This window comes from Ursus maritimus (genome assembly GCF_017311325.1).
Source record: "Ursus maritimus isolate PB19 chromosome X unlocalized genomic scaffold, ASM1731132v1 scaffold_X1, whole genome shotgun sequence".
NCBI classification, from domain to species: Eukaryota; Metazoa; Chordata; class Mammalia; order Carnivora; family Ursidae; genus Ursus; species Ursus maritimus.
In genome coordinates, this window is record NW_024423319.1 from 97,480,035 (window position 1) to 97,504,222 (window position 24,188).

General features: G+C 35.7%; 1 protein-coding gene across 1 annotated transcript in view; it reads left to right on the forward strand.

The window, feature by feature from the left end:
- The window catches only part of DMD (dystrophin), a 1,667,815-nt gene that overhangs the window by 577,386 nt on the left and 1,066,241 nt on the right, over positions 1 to 24,188 (forward strand). The window contains exon 42 of the mRNA XM_040633145.1: positions 13,810 to 13,957. Coding sequence (XP_040489079.1) covers positions 13,810 to 13,957 — 148 coding nt within the window. The remainder of the gene's footprint in view (positions 1 to 13,809; positions 13,958 to 24,188) is intronic.

Here is a 24,188-nt window from a genome sequence, read left to right on the forward strand (position 1 = left end):
GGTATACGATACATTTGCAACATGTGTAGAACAGAAAGACAACCAGTAATAATCCATCTCTCTTTTCCTAACCCAATGTAACTAAACCTATCTTTCAAGGACAAAATGCAATATTCTCTTATAGCTGAAAGCAGCTAGAAACAACTCATGCCTTCTGGTTTTTTGTGGTCATGGATGTTCTCAGCCCTATTGCCCCTACTGGCCAGTTGTTCAACCAGGGAGTTATGCTGTGGTCCACACCCATAGCCTGTGAGAAGCATGTAGCTCCCAAACTGACAGTCATAGGGTTCATGGGAAATAGGGATTATAGGTTACATATATACAAAATTTGGGCAGAAAATAGAGCCTGAGAAATCATGCCATGAAATGTATAAGAAATATCCTCTATGTTCTCTCTCCAAGGATTTTGTTACTTACTTCATTATGTAAATTTACAAAAATACTTAGTAATTTCATTTGATACTCATTTTTGCAATAAACAGTTTTAGCAATAATGAACTAAAAAAGAGCAAGTTTATGTCACAGCATATTCATGAGTCTTAATAATCTTCAACCCATTCCTCTTGCCTGCCTGTCATTTGGCCATTCCCTCCATGCTGGTCATTCTCAAAGTGTGGTCCCCATACACGGCAGTATCAGCATCACCAGGGAACTTGTTAGATAAAAAAATTCTTGGGCTTATGGTATTAGGAATGCTGAAAGTGGGGCTCATAAATCTGTTTAAACAAGGCCTCCAGGTTATTGATGGTAATTTTAGAACCACTAGTCTAAGCCTTCACACAATGCCCTTCCTCCTTTCTCTGCCAGAGATACCTCTGCTCTTTCTTCTAGAGCCTAGTTACTACAATGATTTCCCCTAACACCTTCCTTCCCCAACTCTCACATTCCTATAGGATAGAATTAATCCACACTCTTTTATACTAGCACTGTTTTTTTGTTTGTTTTGTTTTGTTTTTTATCTTCATTTGGATTCCCCCAAAAGCAGACCTTGAGGAAAGAACTCTAGTCCAAGTAAGTTATTTGGGAGGTACAGGGGACATCTTAGGGAAGTGACACAGGGAACAGGAGAAAGCCATTAAAAAGTATGTTTTCAACCCAGTTAACACTTTGGATATCTAGAGCTTAATCCCCCTGAGAAAACAGTGGGCAACAGTGTAAAACACAGACTTCAGGGTTCTACCACTTGAGGGTGCCGGATGAGCTGGGGTAATAAACATCAGCTCCCATCAATCATTGATGGAGAGCTTCTCCCTGGAGTGTCTATTCCCAAGCAGTTTTGGCTTGCCATATAGGTGAGCAAAACATACCTCTGCAGCCACAAGGAGTTCTCAGGCAAAAAAATCTCCGTGCTGGCATTTGGAAGTTGAGCCAATGTATCTTGAAATGAAAAGACACGGGGATGTGTGCTGGGCAAGTACAGCATATGCTACAGTTTTGGTCCATACCCTCATTACAGTACTTAATGTGCACAGTAAACTGTGAGTTTCTCATTGCAGGGATAGTATCTCTTTCATCTTTATACCCCCTGAATTTAACACACTGACAGCCTCAATACTAAGCACTCAATAAATGTTTATTAAAGGAATGAATTAATGTTGTTAAAGCGAACAAGTACTATATACTTCATACACATTTATGAAGTATTTCTGGTCGGCTTTGAACATTGATATTTTATTTTTTAGAGGTTCTATTTCTTTATACATTTTATGTTTTTCTGTATTTTAAAATCCTTTTTTTTTAACATTTTGCTCTGCTCATTCCTCTTTCTGAAGAAGCTGTATTTACTTGCCTGAGAGCACAGCATATACTGATGTTAATCAAACTTCAGATGAAACACCTAAAATGATAAAAAAGAATCTGCTCTAATTAAATAATAAAGTAACCCCTGCAGGTTTAGACATGTGCCTTCAGGTGTAGGAAAGAAAAAAAAATGAATATAGTAGTTTTATACCAAGAATATTTCCCTCATGCACTTGTGTTTTAATAAGATGAAATGTAAAATAGCAAAAGAGGCCAGATTTTTATGATGATATTTATTCATAAGGTGGTAAGTCAGCTATGATTAAAGTTTCCTTGACTTATACTTACTAGAGTTGGGTCAGATTTTAGTTCAGTGAATTTGAAGTGAAGATGTCTTATCTACATTGCGTCAGCCTGCAATTGACCTGCTCTTGTAGGTACATCCATGCTGGGGAATGGGGGCAGGGAAATCTCTGAAGGTTCATGGATACAATGAAATGAGCATCACAGCCATACTCCTGATAGGGGACCCCAGGGATATTTAATTCATTTGTTATCTATTTGTCAGGTAGATAGAACGAGAAATCTGCCTTGAAATTAATTACTGCTTCTCTAATTTTGTGAGAAAGTCTTTTGGAAATGTCCCCTCTGACTACTGGGTACACCTCTCTCAGCAAAACAAGTAATGTCCACTGAAGATAGTTCTTTTCTTTACTACTTAAAACCTCTGATGGCCAGATATTTTCTCCTTCTATTTCTAATTGAAATGTTACTCTGGTGTAATTGCAGCACTAATAATCTGTTAACACCATGCGATGCTTCTGAGTTCATTCTTTTTCTGTAATACTGTTTTTTCATGTTCCAAGACCAACTTAGAATAGTAAAATTGGAATATTATTTCTTTCTTTGGAAAAGTATTTTATAATTAATTGACAATTATGGAAGTCACTGTTATTTTTTTTTAATTCTGCAACCTTTGAGATTGGTTCCAATAAAATAAAATGTAGTAAACATTGGGAAAAGTAATAGCTTGTGGGTGTTCATTAATATGGTAGATGATAACTATTCTTTGTGTGTGGGCTCTTGTTAATAACGATCTTAATAGGAAAAACAGTCTTCAGAAAGGTAATGGTTCCAGTGAAACTGTATGAGAAAGAAAATACAATTGTCCATGTAGAATAAAGCTAAGTAAAAAGCTGATTTTTTCAATTTTATTTTTATATTTGTGTTATTGTGCTCTCATACCAAATATATTCTAAAATACACAGTGATCTTAATCTTTACATTTAATCATGGTCAAAAGAGGTAAGCCCCCAACTAAAAAGAGACACTTTTATAAGCTGATCTCAAGTGGTGTGTTTTGATTTGCTGCAACAGCCTATGGAAGAAATGAACATTTTGGCAGTCTAAGAAGCAAAATGTCATATTTTTTAAATCTTACTCTGCATATTTGGAATTATATTTTACTAACACTTTTGAGAAGAAAATGACACCTAAAAAAAAATTTATTGTGACCAGATCAAATGTACTGTCCCTCCTTCATTCAGAAAAAAATAAGGAAAGACATATGGGTGCACGTGCTATAGTAGTTTCAGTTTTCTCAATTACAATAATAGTAAAATCAGTATGCCCATAGTGACTGACTTATAAAAGAGGAGAATGCTAGGTCTACCTGCAAACACCATTCTACTTGTGTTTGTGGATGAGAAAATGTACAGAAGCAGTCGTACAGATTTTCCTCATAGTTATATATTGAAAAGAAAGTGTTCATGTATGTGTATATATCTGACAATTAAATGGCTTTGTAAATATAACAATTATATATATTTATGTATTATATATCATATATAATTATATATGTCTATTAACAATTATTGTTATTGTGAACACTGAGCACTTCCTATGTGCTTCCGCTTCACAACTTTGAGTATATTTTTCCTAATCCTTAGAACAACTCATTATCATGCCTACTTTACAAATAAGAATTCTGAAATCAGCAAATTTAAATCACTTGCTGAATTTTACAAAGCAATAAAGAAGAATTTCTAAATCACGTTTGCCTATCTTCATATTTCATATGCTACACAACCTCCTTGTTTTATGACTTGCTTCAAATTGAAAACTGTCTCCATGTTTGCAAGATCATAGTGTGGGATTTCTAATCTACAGAACATTTTCCTATTAAAAGGTATAATAATACTTCAAAATGAATATCAATTGTATGCATTAAAATTAATTACATTAATTAATTTTGACTATGCAAAAATTAAGTCCAACAGTATTTATGAGTCCTTGTCATATAGAAGGTAAAAATGGTGATTCAACGTAGTTTCTATCCTTAGAGAGCAATTGCTATAGTTTGGGGGTAATGATATGAATATAAATTAAAATTGAGTAAATTTTTTTAAGCAGGACAAAAGGAGTGTTGGGGAGGTACAGAGAGGATGGATTACTTCTAATTAATAGCATCAGAAAGCTTCTCGTGGAGGAAATTTTATCTGGATAGAAAATCAGGAGAAATAACATTTTGACAAGAAATATTATGAAGAAAACAAGTAAACAACAAAGATGAGGAACTGTCCAAGATGTTCATGGAATATTAAGTTAAATTCCTTTTGATTGGAGAATGTGGTATGCAGGGTCATGATATATAATCAGAAGTGACTAGAAGGAAGAAATGTTAGTTTGGGACAATGCCGCTTAAACTGGAGGTTGGGTCATTTATGAATCCTTTACTTTTTTAAAAAATATTTTATTTATTTATTTGGGGGGGGTGGAGAACACAAGCGGGAGCAGCAGCAAAGGGAGAGGGAAAGGGAGAAGACGACTCCCCACTGAGCAAGGAGCCCGATGCGCCTCGATCCCAGGACCCTGGGATCATGACCTGAGCTGAAGGCAGATGCTTAACCGATTGAGCCACCCAGGCGCCCCTGAATCCTTTACTTTTAAATATAAGATTTATGATTCTCAGAAATATAGGTATGGAACTAAAGAGTAAGAATATAATTTATGCCCAAGGGAACAGCATGTTAGAGAAGTAGAAATTCTTGTCTTCCCTGAGATAATGTGGCATTTACTAATTCTAATGACACTCTAAAAAAAACCCATAAACTGTTAAATAGTGTTATTCACCTCTAGTATTGCCTTAGATTCCTGCTTGGAAATAGAGAAGTTGCTTCGCTTCCCAATGTCTCAGTTTTCTCATTTGTGAAGTATAATAGTAGTACCTACCCTAATCTGTTGTGAAAATATTAAATACTATACAGAATCTGAAGAACTTCATAGGATGCTTAGCACATATCTGTGGTTGTGACTGCCTTTGCTGCTGTTTCTACGTAAAAGTTCCTATGTCAGTTACATATGTTTGTGTCTGAATGAAGAGAAAGACATCCTTATTTTGAATATTCTCTTTAGTCAAATTAAAAATAAGATTAAGAGCCATGATGTTCAATACGTATCATCTTTATTTGGATTATAGACTAGGAGATATGTAAATTAAATGCTCACATTTTATAGAGGAGATCCATGAATATATCAAGTCCTCAGAAAGAATATGACCTTAAACTTTTTAATAAATTTTTAATTATTTAATTTAGACTGCTGAATCAATTTCTTTAGTTGATTTCTCCAAAAGATCCTAATATAAAAGGTAACATTACAGCTCACTAATAGCAAACTATTTTTGCTACTTTGGGTATTTTTACAGGGTGCTAATTGTGCCAAATCAAGACATTGAAATTGCGTAATTTTTAGATTAATATTAGCATAATCCTACATTGTGTGTGTGTATGTTTTCTTTTCAGAAACAGTGCAGGAATAGCATACTCTGAGTATCTTCCCACCATAACAGAACTGTCAAATTTGCACCCTTTACACGTCATTGGCCTGCTGGGACTTGGTACTATGACAAAGATGTTTATAAAAGAGAAGGGCAAAGGAGATTTGTGGGATACCAGAGACATTAGTAATATCAGAGACACTTTTGCTTTTCTTTTTATAATTAGCTAATTAAATAATCAGATGTCAGGAGTAGGTGAAGGTATAGATTCCTATGTATTTGAATACTTATGAATTTATCCTAGAGATGTTTAGGTATCTGTTACTAAGACAAAATAATATGCTTAGTGAAGGCCTCTAAAACTCTTATATCTACTTGGGGGGCGCCTGGGTGGCTTAGTTGGTTAAGCATCTGCATCTGGCTCCCTGCTCAGTGGGAAGCCTGCTTCTCCCTCTGCTTCTGCTGCTCCCCCTGCTTGTGCTCTCTCTCTCGCTGACAAATAATAAATAAAATCTTTAGAAAAAAACCTCTTATATGTACTTAGGTCAGGGTCTGATTTGTGTGTATACATATGCACATATTTGAATGTCTGAGTGTGTGTGTGTTGTATACTTAAAGTTCCAAAAGTCTTCATTTATTTAAGATGACTCAAGCTTATTGATGAAGCTTGTCTGTTTTCACCTCCTCCTCCATGGATTTCAGCAGTAGAGAGAGGGAATAAAGGCATGAGAATGGGTTTGGAAACTCAAGCATAATCACTGTGAAAAACTTAAAAGCAAAATACCATTCTAAACTGGTTTGAAGCCTTAGAACCAGAGTCACAACCTAGAGAGGATTAAAGGTATCACAAAATAAAATGTCAATCCTGAGCTTTAAAAATACTAGCAATGGATTTACTGAAAATAATAAAACTGAATGAAAAAGCTATTACTTTATACCTTTGCATCTGTATTGCTTTGCCTTGCTCTAGAAATATTTCAAATTATAAAATTTTTATTTACAATGATAGCAGAATTAGCTGAGTTGAGGGAGTCAAGTGGGAGAGACTTTTCACTGCACACATTTTTATTTTTCCACTGTACATCATTATTTTGTTCCGTGTGTGTGTCTTACCTTACAAAATAAAATAGAATCTCCTATTAGAAAATTATATATACATATGAACTAGGTCATTCACATGTTCATATATATACACATACGCATGTCCTAGTTCATACGTGAAAATATACATGAAAATAAACTATACATGAAAATAAAACCCGGAGGATTATAAATCTAAAGGGAGAAAAGCAAATTAATAAGACTTTTATAACAAAAGAGAATATGTTAATGAATGTTGGAGGAATATTTCTTATATATATAAAGCACTAATCATAAGTAAAAATACTAGAGTAGACTATGTTCTATATTAATAACTTTTCTACATCAAAAGTCAGCATTGAGAAAATAAAACTGAAATCCACAGAGTGGGAGAAGATACTTGGAACACACATAGAACTGATTAAGTGTGTGTATCCATAATTACAAAGATTTCCTACAAATCTTTAAGAAAGAACAATGATAGAAAACTGAGAGAAGTTCTTGCAAAGTGGGGAGGGGCACAAAGAGGGTTTCTGGACTGCTGACAATTGTTTTATATCTTGGTCTGGTTGGTGTTTATGGAATGATCACTTTATAGTATATAGCAAATGTGTTTAATGTTTCACAGCAACACTAAGACTTTTGTCATTTTCACAAAATGAGATATCCAAACAGCCAATAAACATAGAAGGAATTTGCCATCCCCATTAGAAGTCAGGGACTTGCAAATTAAAACAAAAATATTGCTATATATGACCTGAATGGTTAAAATTTAATAGTCTGACAGTACCAGGTGATGGTGAGAATATGGAGCTGTTAGAATTCTCATACGCTGCTACTTGGACTGTGAATTATAAAGAGGAGTATAAACTTTCATATGCTACAATGCTAGGAGTGAAAACCATATGATAGTATTTTGTCATATTAAAGATGTACATAACCCATGGCTCATCGGTTTCAGTCCTAGGTATTTAGTCCACAGAAATGCTTCTGCACATGTTCCAGGAGATAGGTACAGGAATGTTCATAGCAGCAGTATAATAGCTTCAAACTAGAAACAATCTAAATATTTATTTACAGTTTTAAAAAAGTACACAGAAGAATATTATACAACAACAAATAAGAAGCCATTTTTAAAAGATTTATTTATTTATTGGGAGGGGGGAGAAATCCTCAAGCAGACTCCCTATTAAGCCTGGAGCCCAATGCACGGCTCTATCCCAGGACCCTGAGATCATGACCTGAGCTGAAATCAAGAGTCGGATGCTCAACCAACTGAGCCAGCCAGGTGCCCCAAGAAACATTTTTAATTAATTAAATTTAAACATTTCTAATAAAAATCTTAAAAGTATAACTTTGAAGGGAAAAGGGCATAAAAGTATAATATTGAGCTAATAAACCCTCACACAAAATAATACATATTATATGGTTGCATTTATAAAAAGTTCAAAAGAGTATTCAAACCAAAATCCAGTGTTAGGGATGTATATTTAAATTACATAAATTACAAATCTCTAAGGGAATGATTACCATAGAAGTTAGGAGAGAGGTTATATTGTGGGGACAGCAGGGAGTAGTGATTGGGAGGGAATTCAGGAGGGGTTCTAGCTACTGGAAAATTTTTTTAATTTAATTTCTTTGCTTTGGGGATGGTAACATGGGATTGTATGTATCCTTCTCTATATTGTTTCACAATAAAAAGTGTTTCAAAAACATGTATAGTGTGGGTAGGATCAGACATGGTCCACCATGGATTCTATGCTAGAGTAATGATTCAACTTCCATAAACTGGCTAATGATTTATCCCCACCGAAGAGACACTGACATGTCTTAGATTCTATATTGGTGATTTGATTTGCATTTGAAAATGTAAGCCAAATAGAGGCAGAATAATTACACCAACAACTACTACAACTGTTTGTTGAACACTGCCAGACACTTTTCTTAGAAATTTAAATACATTCATTCATTTCACCCACACCATTAACCTTTAGGAGGAGGTAGGTACTACTTTATACTCACTTTTCAGAGAGGTCACTTACTTGTCCAAGGCCATACAGTAAATGATGAAGTCAGAATTCCAACCTTGGCACTGTGACCACTGAGGTCTGTCTGCTTGAAAAGATGAGGTCGTGAGTTCAGGTACAAGCCTGTACCCAGTGAGTGTTTGCAGTGAGACAGTCAATTATACATGAGTGGACCTGGGTCCAGTATTAAAAAAAAAACAGACATCAGAGGACACGCTTTAGCCTAGAAATCTGGGGCAGTGCCTTAGGAGAGAAAAATAAAAAAGGTATAAGAGAGGTGGTCAGAGTTGAAGCCGTGGGAGAGCTCCTCAGAGTAGGTCAGGTTCTGCAGAAAAAAAACCTTCATAACTGCTAGCATACTTAGATTTAACTACATAATTATATTACTGGAAAAGTGGGGAAGAGGGTGGGTAGGGAGGAGTAAGATACTATGATTTGGGACAAAGAACTAATTTAATTTTATTTATCAGCACCTACAGTTTGGACCATGAGGCTTTAGCCAAGGTACCTCCCACTCACCTCATCGAAGATGAAATATGTAGGAAGAAACAGTCAACAGCCTAATGCTGAGTTAGCAGACTTAAGTATAAAGCCACAATGGATGTGTCAGAAGGCTACTAGGATATTATTTATTTAAATCTATTTCATAGAATTGAGCACCACCTTAATGACCTGAAAGTGTTAAAGTATGTCCCAAAGTACCTAAATTACTCCCTAAATGTAATTTATGCTTGAGAATAATCTGACTAACTTGATTTAGAACAGCAGGAAGTAAGTTATGCCGCACATAAATGAAGCAGCAGTGTAATTTTAAATACTGCTTGCGTAGTGAATGAGAATTTTAATATTTGTAAAATTTTAAAATCACTTGATTTATTATCCATATGTTTAAACTGCCATTTTGGTTCTTTATTTAGTTGGTTTTACATTTCCTCTTCCTGCCAGGGAAAAAAGCAACAACATATTTTCCCCTGGTAATAACATAGAGGGTAAAACTTATATTTATTTTCCTGAACGGCATTTTTAATATCTCTATGTATTTCTAGGTCTTGCTGCCTTTTTCCTCAGTCCTGGACAGTCCAATTAATGGAGTGAGAGTAGTTTAGGGAGCCTAGTGACTGATTAGAGATTAAACTTATAAATGTAACATTGTAAAACTAGCAAAATTTATGTCTATTTATTCAGAATTTTCTTTGGTGGGGACGAGTTTTAGTTTCAAAGCAGTCATGATAAAAAATGAAATTTTATGTAGTAAATTCAAGAATAGATTTAGACTTTGCTGTTAACAACGCATATTAAAATGCTGAAAAGTATATTTTAAAATTTTATGCAATGCTTGAAATGGAGTTTAAAATATTATTACTCACATTAAATGCCATCACGTGTAAAGTGCAGGCTTTTATTCTTTAATATTTTGTTTGAATAGAATTACTCATTTTAACATTACTTTTAATAATAAAATTATATCAACTTTACAGTTTTCAAAGTTTTGGCAGTTGCAGGCTATAACGAATACTCTAGATTTAGATGTTTACAAAGTCACAGTGTAAGTAGTTCAAATCAAGTCTCTTAATGCAAAAGTGTGCTATGCAGGAGTTGGAGAAAAGGAAGCAAAAGGGCAAGAAGGCATTTCAAGAGTATGGGACTAATGTGCCGAGTCACACAGCCCTGAGGCAGTAGCAGGGCATGGGGAACCACAGATAGTCCTGTGTGGCTGACAAGTCCATCCTGTCTCATTTTTGTGAGCCTGGAGCAAGGATGGGAAATAGAGATCCTGGGCCTACAGCAGGTTTCCCTTTTCTTCCTACCTCTGGCTGTGTCTTGCAGAGCTAGGGGTACCATGATCAATTGTAGGGGCCCTTATGTTTTTCTTCTTTGGGGGAATTTAGAGGAAAGGTAATCTGTGAAGAGGAATGGAGGTTGGCAGGGGAAGAGACTTTGTGGAATCTAGTGGAAGGTAGTAACTGCTAGTGCTCTGAATGGTGGAGGGACACATCTGTGCAGCAGCCTGGAATGAAGAGTTGGCATTTACATACAAATGTTGAAAAAACAGTCACCTGCCAGTAGCTGAAAACAGTTGGCAAGAGGATAATTCTGGAATTCTGGTGGTTGGATCAGGGGGGAGAAAAGCAAAGTGAGAAGGGGACTAATGACTGCTACAAAGGTGGAGGAATGGTAAATTGTGACCAAATGTCAACTTCCTTTGTGTTCTGGTTAGCTTCTGCCTGTTTCTCAAACTGTGGTAGCAGGAAGAGAGTTGGAGGTGGTAGTCATTAGCGTGTGAAACTGCTTTTTAAAATTATTTTGAAGTTACTGTATTTTTTCTGAATATCAAAGTATGAAATGCACATTGTAGAAAAACTTAACAATATAGAAAGATATAATGAAAATTGAAATCAAGTGTAGTCTCACCAAGATGGAAAAATACCAACTATGCTTAATCATTTATTAGATTCTCATTTACCAAAACTTTGACTCCAGTGATGTGAGTCACTATGAGACGTATGCAACGTACAATTTTCTTTTAAAGAGGATAAATTCTTGGGGCACCTGAGTGGCTCAGTTTGTTAAGCATCCACCTCTTGATTTTGGTGCAGGTCATGATCTCAGGGTCGAGAGATCAAGCCCCACATTGGGCTCTGCACTCAGCATGGAGTCTGCTTGTTCCTCTCCCTCTCTTCTTCCTCCTCTCTCTCTCAAATAAATAAAAATCTTAAAAAAATAATGGGAGTAAATTCTTAAGATGTACTCTTAAGTCATTTATTGTGTATTATATAGTGCTGAAAATATATGAAAACAAATTATCATTAAGCACGCAAAATATTTCCAAGATCATTTGGTGGCTGATGGTTATATCACATTTGATCAACCCTAGAATGCCTTGATTATTAAAAGCAGAATTCTTATTTTTAAGCCATCTATAGTTAAAGACTACCCCTTTTGGCTACCATTTGCTGCCTTTGTTATGCTACCAAAATACTGTTTTGGGTATATTTAAAGTAAGAAATATAGTTGAGGTGCCTGGGTGGCACCATCGGTTAGATGTCTGACTCTTTGTTTTGACTCAAGTCGTGATCTCAGGGCCCTGATCTTAGGGTCATGATATTGAGCCCCACATTGGGCTCTGTGCTCAGTCCGGAGTCTGCTTAAGTTTCTCTCTCCTTCTCCCTCTGCCCCTACCCCCTTCAAATAAATACATAAATCTTTAAAAAGAAAGAAATATAGTTAATCATCAAGTGTGGTGTCCGATAAAACGCATTGTAGATGTTGATTCATTTTTTGGAAGATGATAAAGAAGAAAGAAAATCCCTACAACTATCTCTTTGAATTATTTAACTAGTAAGACTTCATCTTGAAAAAAGGATATCCTACCAAACAGTATGGAAGACCATGAAAGGCACCACTGAGGCCAGAGAGATCTGAGTTAGAATTCCCTTTCTGTCATTTTATTCTTGTTTACCTTTTGGCAGACTGCTCAGACTCTCACTTTTCTCCAGTGGAAAATGGGAATAATAACTGTTACGTTGTAGGGGGTGTTGTAGGAGTCCATGAAATAAGTAAAAACTTGGAGCCCAGTGCCTAGCTCATAGTAACTGTTAAAAGAAATATTAGTTCCATTCCTTTCCCATTGAAACAATAGGGAGTTGGGGCATTATTTAAGTTCTAAGATTATTTAAATTTCCTAAATGGACATAGAAATCTGAAAGAATGTCAAGATATTCAAAACTATTACCTACTGCATCTTAAGAGTAGACCTCAGAGAACTTCTACAGGCCCCTGGACTCTGAGGTAGCCCCACAGCCAGAAATTCTCAGGATGGTTTTTGGTTTAATGCTAGCAAATACCTGTTTGGACAGACCCCAGGAGACCCAGTAGTTTATAACCCACTTAAGACTTTAAAGCTTACTTTGTTTCACTCATTTATGGAACATAAGAACTAGGAAGATCGGTAGGAGAAGAAAGGGAAGAAGAAAGGGGGGGGGTAAACAGAAGGGGGAACGAACCATGAGAGACTATGGACTCTGGGAAACAAACTGAGGGCTTTAGAGGGAAGGGGGGGTGGGGGATCGGGATAGGCCGGTGATGGGTATTAAGGAGGGCACATATTGCATGGTGCACTGGGTGTTATACGCAACTAATGAATCATGGAACTTTACATCAAAAACTTGGGATGTACTGTATGGTGACTAACATAACATAATAAAAATTTATTATTATTAAAAAAAATAAAGCTTACTTTATAGAAGGTTTTTCACCTTGACTATACGTTAGAATCACTTGGATGCTTTTAAAAATGTGTCAGGATCCCACCCACAAAGATACTGGTTTAATTGGTTATTCTTATGTGCAACTGTCTTAAGGTTAACATACAACCCTGGCTCATTTCTGTCTCAGTCATTTCTGTGACCAGAACATGACCAAGTACCTCCTTCTTAATATTCTTTCCAGGTGCAATATTAACACAGTACTTTGTACTGAGTTCCTTCAGCATTCCAATTGAAAATATTAGCAGATACAATAAAACAAAAAGATTAAAGGAAGACAACACTCATCACCTGGTTTAGACTAGTATATCAGTTAGTTGGTTACATCTGTCATCCTGGATGCTTGAGGACCTTAATGAATAAATACACTCTTTTGGATCAAAGGTAATATGGAAATTGATAGGCTTCAGGAGATAATTTGATTTTTTTTGCTTCAAGTTTTTATTTAAATTCTAGTTAGTTAACAAAAAGGGTAATATTGGTTTTAGGAGTAGAATTTAGTGATTCACCATTTACATTTAACACCCAGTGCAGATAATTAGATTTTGATCAAAAAAAAATACATTGTTATTGAATATCTAGTTTCGAAATGCTTAATTTCTAAGATGCTAATATATTTTTTAAATTCCTAGATTTTTCTAAATTAAGTATGCTCATAGGGAAGAAAATGTTAATACTCCATAATTATTGTTTTTATCTTTGTTTCAGTCAAGAAATGTGTTTGATTTTGAAGCAAAAATTACAGCCTTTTATTTTAATTCATCCTTTTTATTCAGTATCATTTATTTCTGTTAATTGAAATTGAAATCTACAAATGTGAGAAACTATCAAAATAATATTCTTGTCCATGTAATATAACATATATGCGGTGTCCATGTAAATCCATTTATTTTTCTCGGTCTATATTTTTTGCCTCTAGGCAATTTGACAGATCTGTGGAAAAATGGCGGCGGTTTCATTATGATATGAAGCTACTTAATCAATGGCTAACCGAGGCTGAACAGTTTCTCAAAAAGACACAAACTCCTGAGAATTGGGAACATGCCAAATACAAATGGTATCTGAAGGTAAGGTTTTAAGATCTCTTTTTTTCAAACTGTCTTTATCTTTGCCACAATATCGCAACTGTGTAACTTCTTCAAGTTCAGGTTGTGAAGGGGATGGAAATTTATAATTCCCCACTTTTGTTGTCATCACTACATGTACTAGAACATCCATCAGGATGACCATGTTGGGAGCCTGTGCTGTGGACTATTTGTGTCAGGGTGAGAGTTAGCCTAGATCTAACCGGTTTATCTGATGAACTGCAAAATGTAATTGAATCTGTGATACAGGGAAGAATCTTGTAGCAGGATGTCCCATGGCTTTGGGGCAGTGTGTGTTTTTGCCTTATGTTGAATCCTGTCCAGGAGAACTTGTGGTATACTTAGCAATAATGTAGTTGTTGGAAATATCCATCATGATAAATTTACAGTTCTGTTTCCCTGGAGACAACTGTGGTGATGTAGCAATATTTCTATATATTCTATTGACAGAATGCCTTCTGAGATAGTCCAGAGGCCAAAACAATGCATAGTTAATTGGTGGTACTTATTGACTTTATTATGGTTTATGTTAATGGAAATGCAACATATAGATTATAATCAGTGTACACTTTAATTTCAACTTGCTGTATCTTTTGAGTATGCAGATAAAGATAAATTAGATTTTGGAGGTTATATCTTAGGTTATAAAACATATAGTTAAGGTATAAGAAATACTCGGTTTATTACACCAAGTCTAAAGTATTTTGGTAACTTTTTAGCTCAAATTGTTCATGTATCAATTTTCAGTCAAGCAGATTTGAGTTCTGGCCAATTTTTAATGCCATAAAGTACTGATTAAGACAGATGAAAGCAAAGAAAAAGGTAATTTATTATAAGTTCAGACATTTCAAAATGCAGGATTCATAAAAGCAACATCATTCAACTTTACAGTTTTCTATTCTCATATAATTTCTTGCATAGCAAAAATATGTACAGAAGGTAAGCATGTAAGCACATACATATAGGTAAGCTGTGTAAACATAGAACATGAATAATTTTAAAATCTTGTGTACTTGTGTGTATATCCATCAAACTTGTATATACGTTAGCATTGGCATTGAAGATAGAGGAAATCCAAGGCTTTCCAATCTGCCATCATATAGAAAATACATTTTGTAATAGCACTAAAGCGAATTTGGGGCTAACGCAGCATTACTAGGTCTCAAAAATATGTGCCATTAAGGTGTGCTTGAGGAGATGTTAAACCTCTTGCCATTTCCAGAGATAACCTACACAAGGTAGTTATACATTTTAATGTTTTTTATTATTTAAAAAATATATACTCACTATAAAAATATAAAGCCATGCAGAAGCGTATGTATACTTCCATTCTACTCCTTAGAGAGTAGTTGTTTTGATATGGAGTTTGGTATTTCAGGTCAGCATCTTCAGGAGGCCCCCCCCTGAGATGGAGACTAACAGAAGGCTTAATAGGGAGTACTTTTGGAAATCGAGCAATTGGTTTATGATGTGCCTTGGTATAATTTTCTTCATGTTTTTGTTCTTGAGGTCTGTCAAGCTTCTTTGAATTATGGGTTTTTAGTTTTCATCAAATTTAGAATTTTTAAGTCATTATTTTTAATGTTGCGTTCTTTTTATTTGCAGTCTTTTTTCTGTGTAATTCGTATTACATGATTTATATTGTCAAATTGACCACTCTTATCTTTTGTAATATCTAATCTGTGATTAATCCCATCTAGTGTATATTTTTAACTGCGGACACTGTTGTTTTCTGTGATTCAACACCTCGTTGAAGTGTGATTTGAGTCTTTTTACATCTTTCATGTCTCTCCTCAATTTGTCAATCTTTCCTCTACCTTTTGGAAAATACGCAATACAGTTATAACAACCAGTATAATGTCCTGTCTACTAATTCTATCATCTGTGTCTATTTCAGGTCATTTTCAATTAAGTTTTCTTTTCATTATAGTTCTTTTTTTCCTGCTTCTTTCGACGAATGGTAATTTTGACTGGATGCCAGATGTTGTGAATTACAACTTGTTGAGTGCTTGGTATTTTTGTGCCGATAAACATTCTTGATCTTTGTTCTGGGACACAGTTAATTTACTTGGAAGCATTTAGATCTCTTGAGCATCTCTCTTTTAGACTTCATGAGTTCTCAGCAGAACAGCATAAGTCTAGGGCTAATTTTGCTCCACTACTGGGGCAAAACCCTTCTGAGTATGCTCTATGATGCCCTGTGAATGGTGAGGTTTTCCACAATGGCTGGCAAGAACAGGCACTATTCCCAGCTGTGTGTGAGCTCTGGTGGCTGTTACTTTTCATCTTTTTGCATAGTTCTCTCCCTCATCATGTGTAGTTTGCTCACGTATTAGGAGCTGGTCAGGACTCAGCTGAAGCCTGGAAGGGCACTCTCTGGGGATCTTCAGTGTTCTCTCTCTGTGTATCTTTCTCCTGTTTGGTACTCTGCCCTGTGAGCTCTAGCTACCTTGGCCTCCTGGAAGTCCCAGCTTCATCTCATCAACTCAAAGAGACTCCCTAGCTTTGTGAGAGTTTCTTTATCCTTTGTCGTAGCCTGGAACTCTCTCCAGACAGTAAGTGGCAACAATTGTGGAGTCACCTCATTTGTTTCTAATTTCTCAGAGATCAGTATCTTTCATTGCTAGGTATCTAATGTCTTCAAAACCATCATTTCATATATTTTGTCCGTTTTCTTCAGTTTTTAGCCAAGAGGTTAAATCTGGTCCCTGTTACTCCAACTTGATCAGAAGTGGCTATCCAAGCAAAAGGATTTTGACGCCATTTCATCTTTTTAGTACACATACTTCTGAATACTCTTACAACCGTGCGATGCTTGTAAATGCCTTGAGAATGTCTAATGATCCTCAGTTCTTGACAGTGTCATTTAGTTGACATTGATAAACATCTTATCAAAACTTTTCCCCTTAATTGAGGAATTTTTAAAAAGACCATTTTATTTAGTCTGTTTTTTACTCAACTTACACATGAAATAAGAAGGGGAATTCTGCATGTCCAGGAAAAGTTCTTCTAGCTAAGGAACTGCAAATGCTATTGCAAATCCTCTAATCATTTAAGGTGTTTTTTTTTTTTTCCCTAGTGATTAGGAAGCTCCAAAATCATGCACATGCATATGTGCATACATGCGTGCACACACACGTACATAACATGCCCAAGGTTATCTTGCCATTCTGCTAAGTCTCAGAAAACAAGTCCAGAAGGACGCTGTAAGGTACCACCATTAGTAAGACAAATAGAATCTCTGATAATTTCAGCTACCTTGGCCATAATCATTATTAATTAATAACAAATAAGAGCACGAGTTTAAATTTTTGCTAAGAAATTATTTTAGGAAACAGAATGTCGATGGTGCCTGTTAGTAGCAGACAGATTTGTTGGCATGAACCAGTAATGGTTGCTTTGAGGAAAATCAACCAAGCTGCCCATATACTAAACAGACATACACAGGGATACGCTGGAGTTTAAAGCCTCGTATGTATAATTTTTAGCAAAAATATCATGTCTAAATATGAAATAAAATAAAAAGTATGTACATGTTGTATGCTTTTCTATATATATTTCTATCAAACTGCATTTTATTTAACTCTTTCACTTGAAAAAAGATAAAACAGTGTCCTACTGACACTTGGTATTGTCATTCAAAATAAAGTGACTGCCAATAACAGATAGATGGTCTGGTTCCATTCAACTCAATGATTTTTTTCTCTGTCCCAAGTTAATGATAAAATTAAATATGTGAATTCACATTTTTCAAGATATTCCAAAAATGTGTCATGCCACGATAGGAAATCTCTTTCTAAAATTAATTTTTTGCATGAGAATATATCAATTATGTTATATGCCACTAAAAACTCATTTGTTAATACATGCACTCAGTTATTTATGCATCTTCTCGTATATCCATTCCACCAGGAGTAACAGTACATATACACATTTTTATCACCTACAAAAATATTGACTTGCCACATTAGGCTCTAATAGAAGTTCAGAAGTTTGGCTAAGAGGTTGGAAGCCACATTCACAAAGTGTGGGTTCAAATCCTAGTTCTTTTAGCTTAATAGTTGCAGAATCTTAGGAAAGTGTCTTATGTCTCTCCGTGCCTCTGCTATCTCTTCTCTTAAAAAGGAATAAAAATGAGATGTGCAGGTACCACTTAGAATTACATTTTCCACAAAATAATTACTCATTAAACAAAAGATCTTACTGTAACTAATCACACTTCATAAGTGATTAGCCTATACTTATAAAAACAAAAATTTATTTACTGAATTACTGTCCCCAACCATCTGAAATACAGATTTGACAACCTGACAATTTCATTAAACTTTATCTTTTTATGAATTATGACATTTTCTCAAAGTACAGCTCTTGGATTAGGAATTGAGGAAAATTCTAGTTCAGCCAAACACATCCTCCTCAGATAGCTGACACTTCTGCCTACTCATTTTAGAGCAAGAAGAAATGTTAATGGGAGTTTTCAAGGGGAAAGCTGAACACCATGAAAGAAAGTTATGAAAATAACATTAACTCATATAGTGACAAAGTGAATTGGTATGCCAACAAGTACCTTGAGTGAAAACAGGAAAGTGGAAATCATAATGTGTCTTAACATTGAGCTTTACACATTCTTCTAGAGTAGAAAGCAGTAAGTTTTAAAATATGGACTCTTATTTAATGGGGTTGAAAATTCCTGAGGTTGACAGTAGAAATTATAAAAATCACCATTAGATCGAATATTTAAAAGAGGGGAATATTCTTGCTATTCATGGAAATGGAGCCTGTTTGTTTTATGGGGTAATGCTGCTTAGTGGACCATATTTCAGCTCTGGAAAGCAGTTTGCCATTACTCAATCAATTAAACATAAAATGTCCACAGGACCCAGCAATTTCACTCCTAGATTTGAAAACATGTGTTCAAACAAAAACTTGTAGATGAATGCTCATAGGAGCACTATTCATAATAGCCACAAGGTGGAAAAAACCCAAATTCCCATTAGCAGATGACTAAATAAAAATTAACAGCACTTTCTAAAGAATGGTGCCATGAACAAGCATGACACCTTGAAATCTTAAGAAATTCCTTTTAAAAGCAACTTAAGAAGTAGACAGAAGAGAGATTGTTTAGATGAAATTTTTTAGGCTTTAAATTGACAAATGTTAAGCCAACATAGGGAGTGGGACAGCAGTGTGTTATTTTGACATGAGTTAACTGCTGTTTTTAAGCAAAACATCATCTTTTTTAGTGTGAAGTTAATTAGTTTTCTGGTATATCTTTCAATGCTACCACGTTTACTCCTCCATAATATATATCATATTGTACATGTGCAATATATTTATATATATTGCTGTAAAGAAATTCAATTAAAAGCTGTTTACTTTGTAACATAATGATACATCTTAATTCACTGTGATTGAGGATAAAGTCAACATGGATTAAATATGTCATGTTGTAGTATTCATGTTCACCATCAAATCCCAAAACCTTAGTTTAATTTTATGTCCCAGTTAAGCAGAATATACTTTGCCTTTTCTCAAATTGGAATCTTGAATGAAGAATGGAAAATTCCATAGAGACTGTGTAGTTATAGCATGAGAACATTACTGTGAGCTCTCAGATGAAACGATAAATGGAGAAAAAAAAAGGCACTGGTGTCTTGGAGTTGGGAGGGAGGCAAAGAAAGAAGAATCTAAGAGTCTATGTTTAGCAGCTCTGCAGATCTGCCTTACCTTGGCTATTTGTGATAGAGGAAATTAAATCCACATTGCTTTTTTAAAGGACCCAAGTCTCAGAAGTTCAGATTCACAGAACACACTGGAATTAGGTAGGGTGTGCCCATAAGTTTGAGACAAGTGGGTCCATGAAAAGGCTCTCTTTCTCATAAAGGAAGTCTCACCCAGTTTGCAGTGCAGAAAGGCCTCAAGCAGCAGGTGTCATTACTGAAAACCCATTGGCTTGCCAGAAATAAAGAGAACTGAATGGATGTGCATAGGTCCCTGACGCTATCTGCCACAGAGCAAGTTTTGGTACTTTTCTTTGTAGGTACTCTAATACCTAATCGGTCATCTACTCCCTCGAATGACTTTATAGGAGATGAATGACTTTGAATGAATATGGATTAAATCAAAGGCTATCTAGAAAAAGGCATATGGTATAAAAGACCAAATTGAATACAAGTATGTTTTCTATACAGTTGGCTTTTACAGTGCTGATTTTCACCAGCTAGCTGATGAGTTGAACTGCTTCTTAACAGCCGCACTGCTGGGACTCAAATGCTGATAGGAACTTTGATGGAAAAATTACTTGAGTAAAAATTTCTGCCATCTGTTGCCCTTCATTGGGACCCTGATGTTAAGAGTAATTCATACTATTGCTGGCCCTTTATATTTCCCCAGCAGTAATAAAGTTTTGTTTGGTAGTCCCTGTTTCTGTAACTAAAGGACACAAACTAACGTAAGGGAATGAGCATGAAAATTTAGTGTGAAGAGAATTTGTCTCTCATCACGTGCTTTAGGGTTACAGCATTGTATAAACATGGGAATACATCTTACAGTGAACTTTTCAATGTTATTAACTGGTCGTGGCAGGACAATTCAGTCTTTTAAAACAGAAACAGTTGGACACTTCATTCTTATGTAAATATTGTTAGCCTTTTATTACTGCTTAGAAACCCCTCTACAACTTCTTGGCTCCTATGCATCTTTTCAGAAGTAGTAAATAACAGATTTATTGGGGGTTTGGCACAGTGCAGAAATCCAGAGAGGGGCTCTAAATAGTTGCCTATCAAATGTGTCTTTCATAAAATAAGTATATTAAAATAATTGGATAATTCCAATGGCTTGTTCTTGTTGTCCAGCATGGCATGTTTAAGAAGATGACAGATTGCCACCCATTATTGGAAAGAAGCAAGAACCAAAACTATAACTTATTGTAATAACCATAGCAGTAAAGAACTGCTTAAAATGCATGAAAAAAATGTCATCCCTAAGGGATCCCCAGTCTTAGAGTAAGAAATTATCAAGAGAGTAAGAATCTGCAAATAAAAGTGAAGCATGCTAATTGCAAATTGAAAATTGAAAAAAAGGGGCGCCTGGGTGGCACAGCGGTTAAGCGTCTGCCTTCGGCTCAGGGCGTGATCCTGGCGTTATGGGATCGAGCCCCACATCAGGCTCCTCTGCTGTGAGCCTGCTTCTTCCTCTCCCACTCCCGCTGCTTGTGTTCCCTCTCTTGCTGGCTGTCTCTATCTCTGTCGAATAAATAAATAAAATCTTTAAAAAAAAAAGAAAATTGAAAAAAAAAACTCACATCAACATAGAAGCAATGTGAATTCAAAATTATTATTTGATGAAGCATAAGATTAATGCTAATATAAGTGATTTTCATGAAGTGCAATAGTTTGCAAAGAGGACGTTCTAGCCACACTGGTCTTGCTGTTTCTTCTCTCATGGTTTCTTACCCTTCCAATGCCTGTTACCTATGATTAAATTTGCTTTTCTCTTTGCTTGGGGGTTCTGCCCTATCTCCAGTTCTTATCTGCTATGTCTCAATCCCCTCCCTCTCAGGATTTTTGTACACTTCTCTTTTTTTATATACATTTGTGCTCTAATGTTTTTTCTCAGACATGGCCTTTTGTAACTTCTCTCATCTTTGATGAGATCTCTCTCTCTCTCTCTCTCTCTCTCTCACACACACACACACACACACACACACTTTCTTTGTAACACTGTCAGTTGCTAACATTGTAATATATGTTTGCATGTTTATTACCTGTATTTCCAACTAGAATGTAAACCTTGCAGGGCCTTGGTCTTTCTTGGTCACAGGTATCTACTCAGCACTTAGAACAGTCTTCCCAACGGGTGCCTGGGTGGCTCAGTTGGTTAAGCACGTGACTCCTGGTTTTGGCTCAGGTCATGATCTCAGGGTTGTGAGCTCAAGCCCCACATTAGGGTCTGTGTTCAGTGTAGGGTCTGCCTAAGATTCTCTCTCTCCCTCTCCCTGTGCACCTCCTCTCTGCTCTGCCCTCTCTCTCTCTTTTTCAAAAATAGAATACTCTCCTTGTATGTAGTACATATAATACTCATTATAATTAATAATGAAATAAATGGAAGAATTATATATTCATCGTCTTACTCGCTTAGGTAGACTATCCCCAAACTTGTCCTTCCTTCCATTTTTACCCCATCTGGTGTCCAAGAAATGCTCCCTTATATTGAGTTGCCCTGTACTCTTCTTTGTACAAAGTATTTGAAATTTTCATATTTGCTGATGGTTAAACTGTATGATGGCTCCATTCTCTTACTACTTTAGCATGTCATAAATACCCGAATCCATTCAACAAACATTTAGTGTGAGCCTACCGCATGTAAGGATTTGCCAACTGCTAGGGATACGGAGCTGGCAGAGAAGCCCATTTCATTTAATAAGCTAACAGCTTCTAGAGTTTAGCATATTAAGGCTAAGGTGGAAACACATGGCAGGTGTCATTATTCCAGAAAGTCCTGGAACCAGCCTCGGGGAAACAGGAGTGTTTTTTTCTACAGCACTTATTTTTGTTCCCTAGTCCTTTTTGACACCCCTCCATTACACCTCCAGGATTCCCAAACTCAATTGAGAAAACATGACTTTGGGAGCCAGGAAAGAGCAATATTGTGAAAGGCAGCACAAGGAAAGAGCTAGCTATGAAGAAGTCACACAGAGAGTGAGAAAACGTTCTGACATAAGTTGTAAATTTTGAAAAATGATAAAATTGACAAATTATAGGACAAAAGGCCTGTTCACAGATGAGATGGTTCAGGATGAACTATTCCTCAAGCTGAATAGCAAGTATCTAGTCATAAAAATGGTAAATCTTCCTACTCTATAACCAAATTACAGGTATAAGCCAGAGACCAGGATTGTTTGCAAATATCATAATTCACAAATTTTAAAATTCTTGTTCTTTTATGAGGCTATAATTGACAGAACTTTACTGGCAATTAATTTGTATTAAGCCATTCTGATCAAAACTAATAAAGAGGAATGACTCAGGGATATGGGGAGAAGAAAAAATAGATATGTTGGAGATGGATACATATTTATATAGTAGCATGTTCCCTTTTAAGGCTTCGTTGGTTCACTATTACTTTTTGTCAGTACATAATTTTAGTTTATGACTATGTAGTCCTTCAAGTTTAAATCCCTTCTTTGTCCAGGTTCAGGCTTTCATTTTACTTAGACTCATTTTGAGGAATATTGCAGAGAAACTAAAACAATAGACAAATGTGCTACCCCATAGATTCTAGGACTTCATGTAGAATATTGAACTCATTATTATTGTTAAGTAAATATCTCACCTGTGATATCCCTCAGAGTACTTGCAATGAAATGAATTTTAATACAGTATGTATTACACTTAATATTGATCCTAAGGATATTAAATTCTTTAGAAGAGCAAACTTATGGGACCAAATCCTGCCAGCTACCTGTTTTTGTAAATAAAGTTTTATTGGAACTCAACCACACATATTTATTTACAAACTGTCTATGGCTGCTTTGTTGCTACAAAGGCAGAGTTAAGTAGTTACAGAGACTGCCTGGCCTGCAAAGCTTAAAATGGGAACTGTGTAGCTCTTAATAGAAAAAGTTTACTAACTCTTGCTTTAGAAGATAGAGTAATAAGTTGCAATAAAAATCCAAGTGTCCCTTTTTACCTTCTCTTTAAGCATTCTTTGTTATTTGATATAAGAAATGGAGTTGGGCCATGTTCATAAAACAAATTGAAATTCGTGGTAACAAAAAGAGGAAATCAAAATAGGCTTGTTATTTAAGTCAACTTTCTCTATTTAAAAGATTATTTTTTTATTTATTTGAGAGAGAGAGAGAGAAAGATCACAAGCAGGGGAAGAGCAAAGGGAAAGGGAGAACGTGGGGCTTGATCCCAAGACCACGGGATCATGACCTGAGCCGAAGGCAGACGCTTAACCAACTGAGCCATTCAGGTACCTGTAAGTCAAGTTTCAACTCCATGAATTAAGAGAAGGGGTTTGATTAAAAAGCAAAAGAGGTTTTTAAAGTCACTTAAAGAATGTGTGGTGGACTTAGGCATTTTGAAAAGTGTATAGCAACTGTCTTACAGTGCCACCAGTTGCTCTTGGGTACCTGCACAGTCTTAGTGGGACAATAAATGAAGTATTCTGTCCAAGAGAGTTCTAAAGGTTGTTCTGCTGGAGCTTT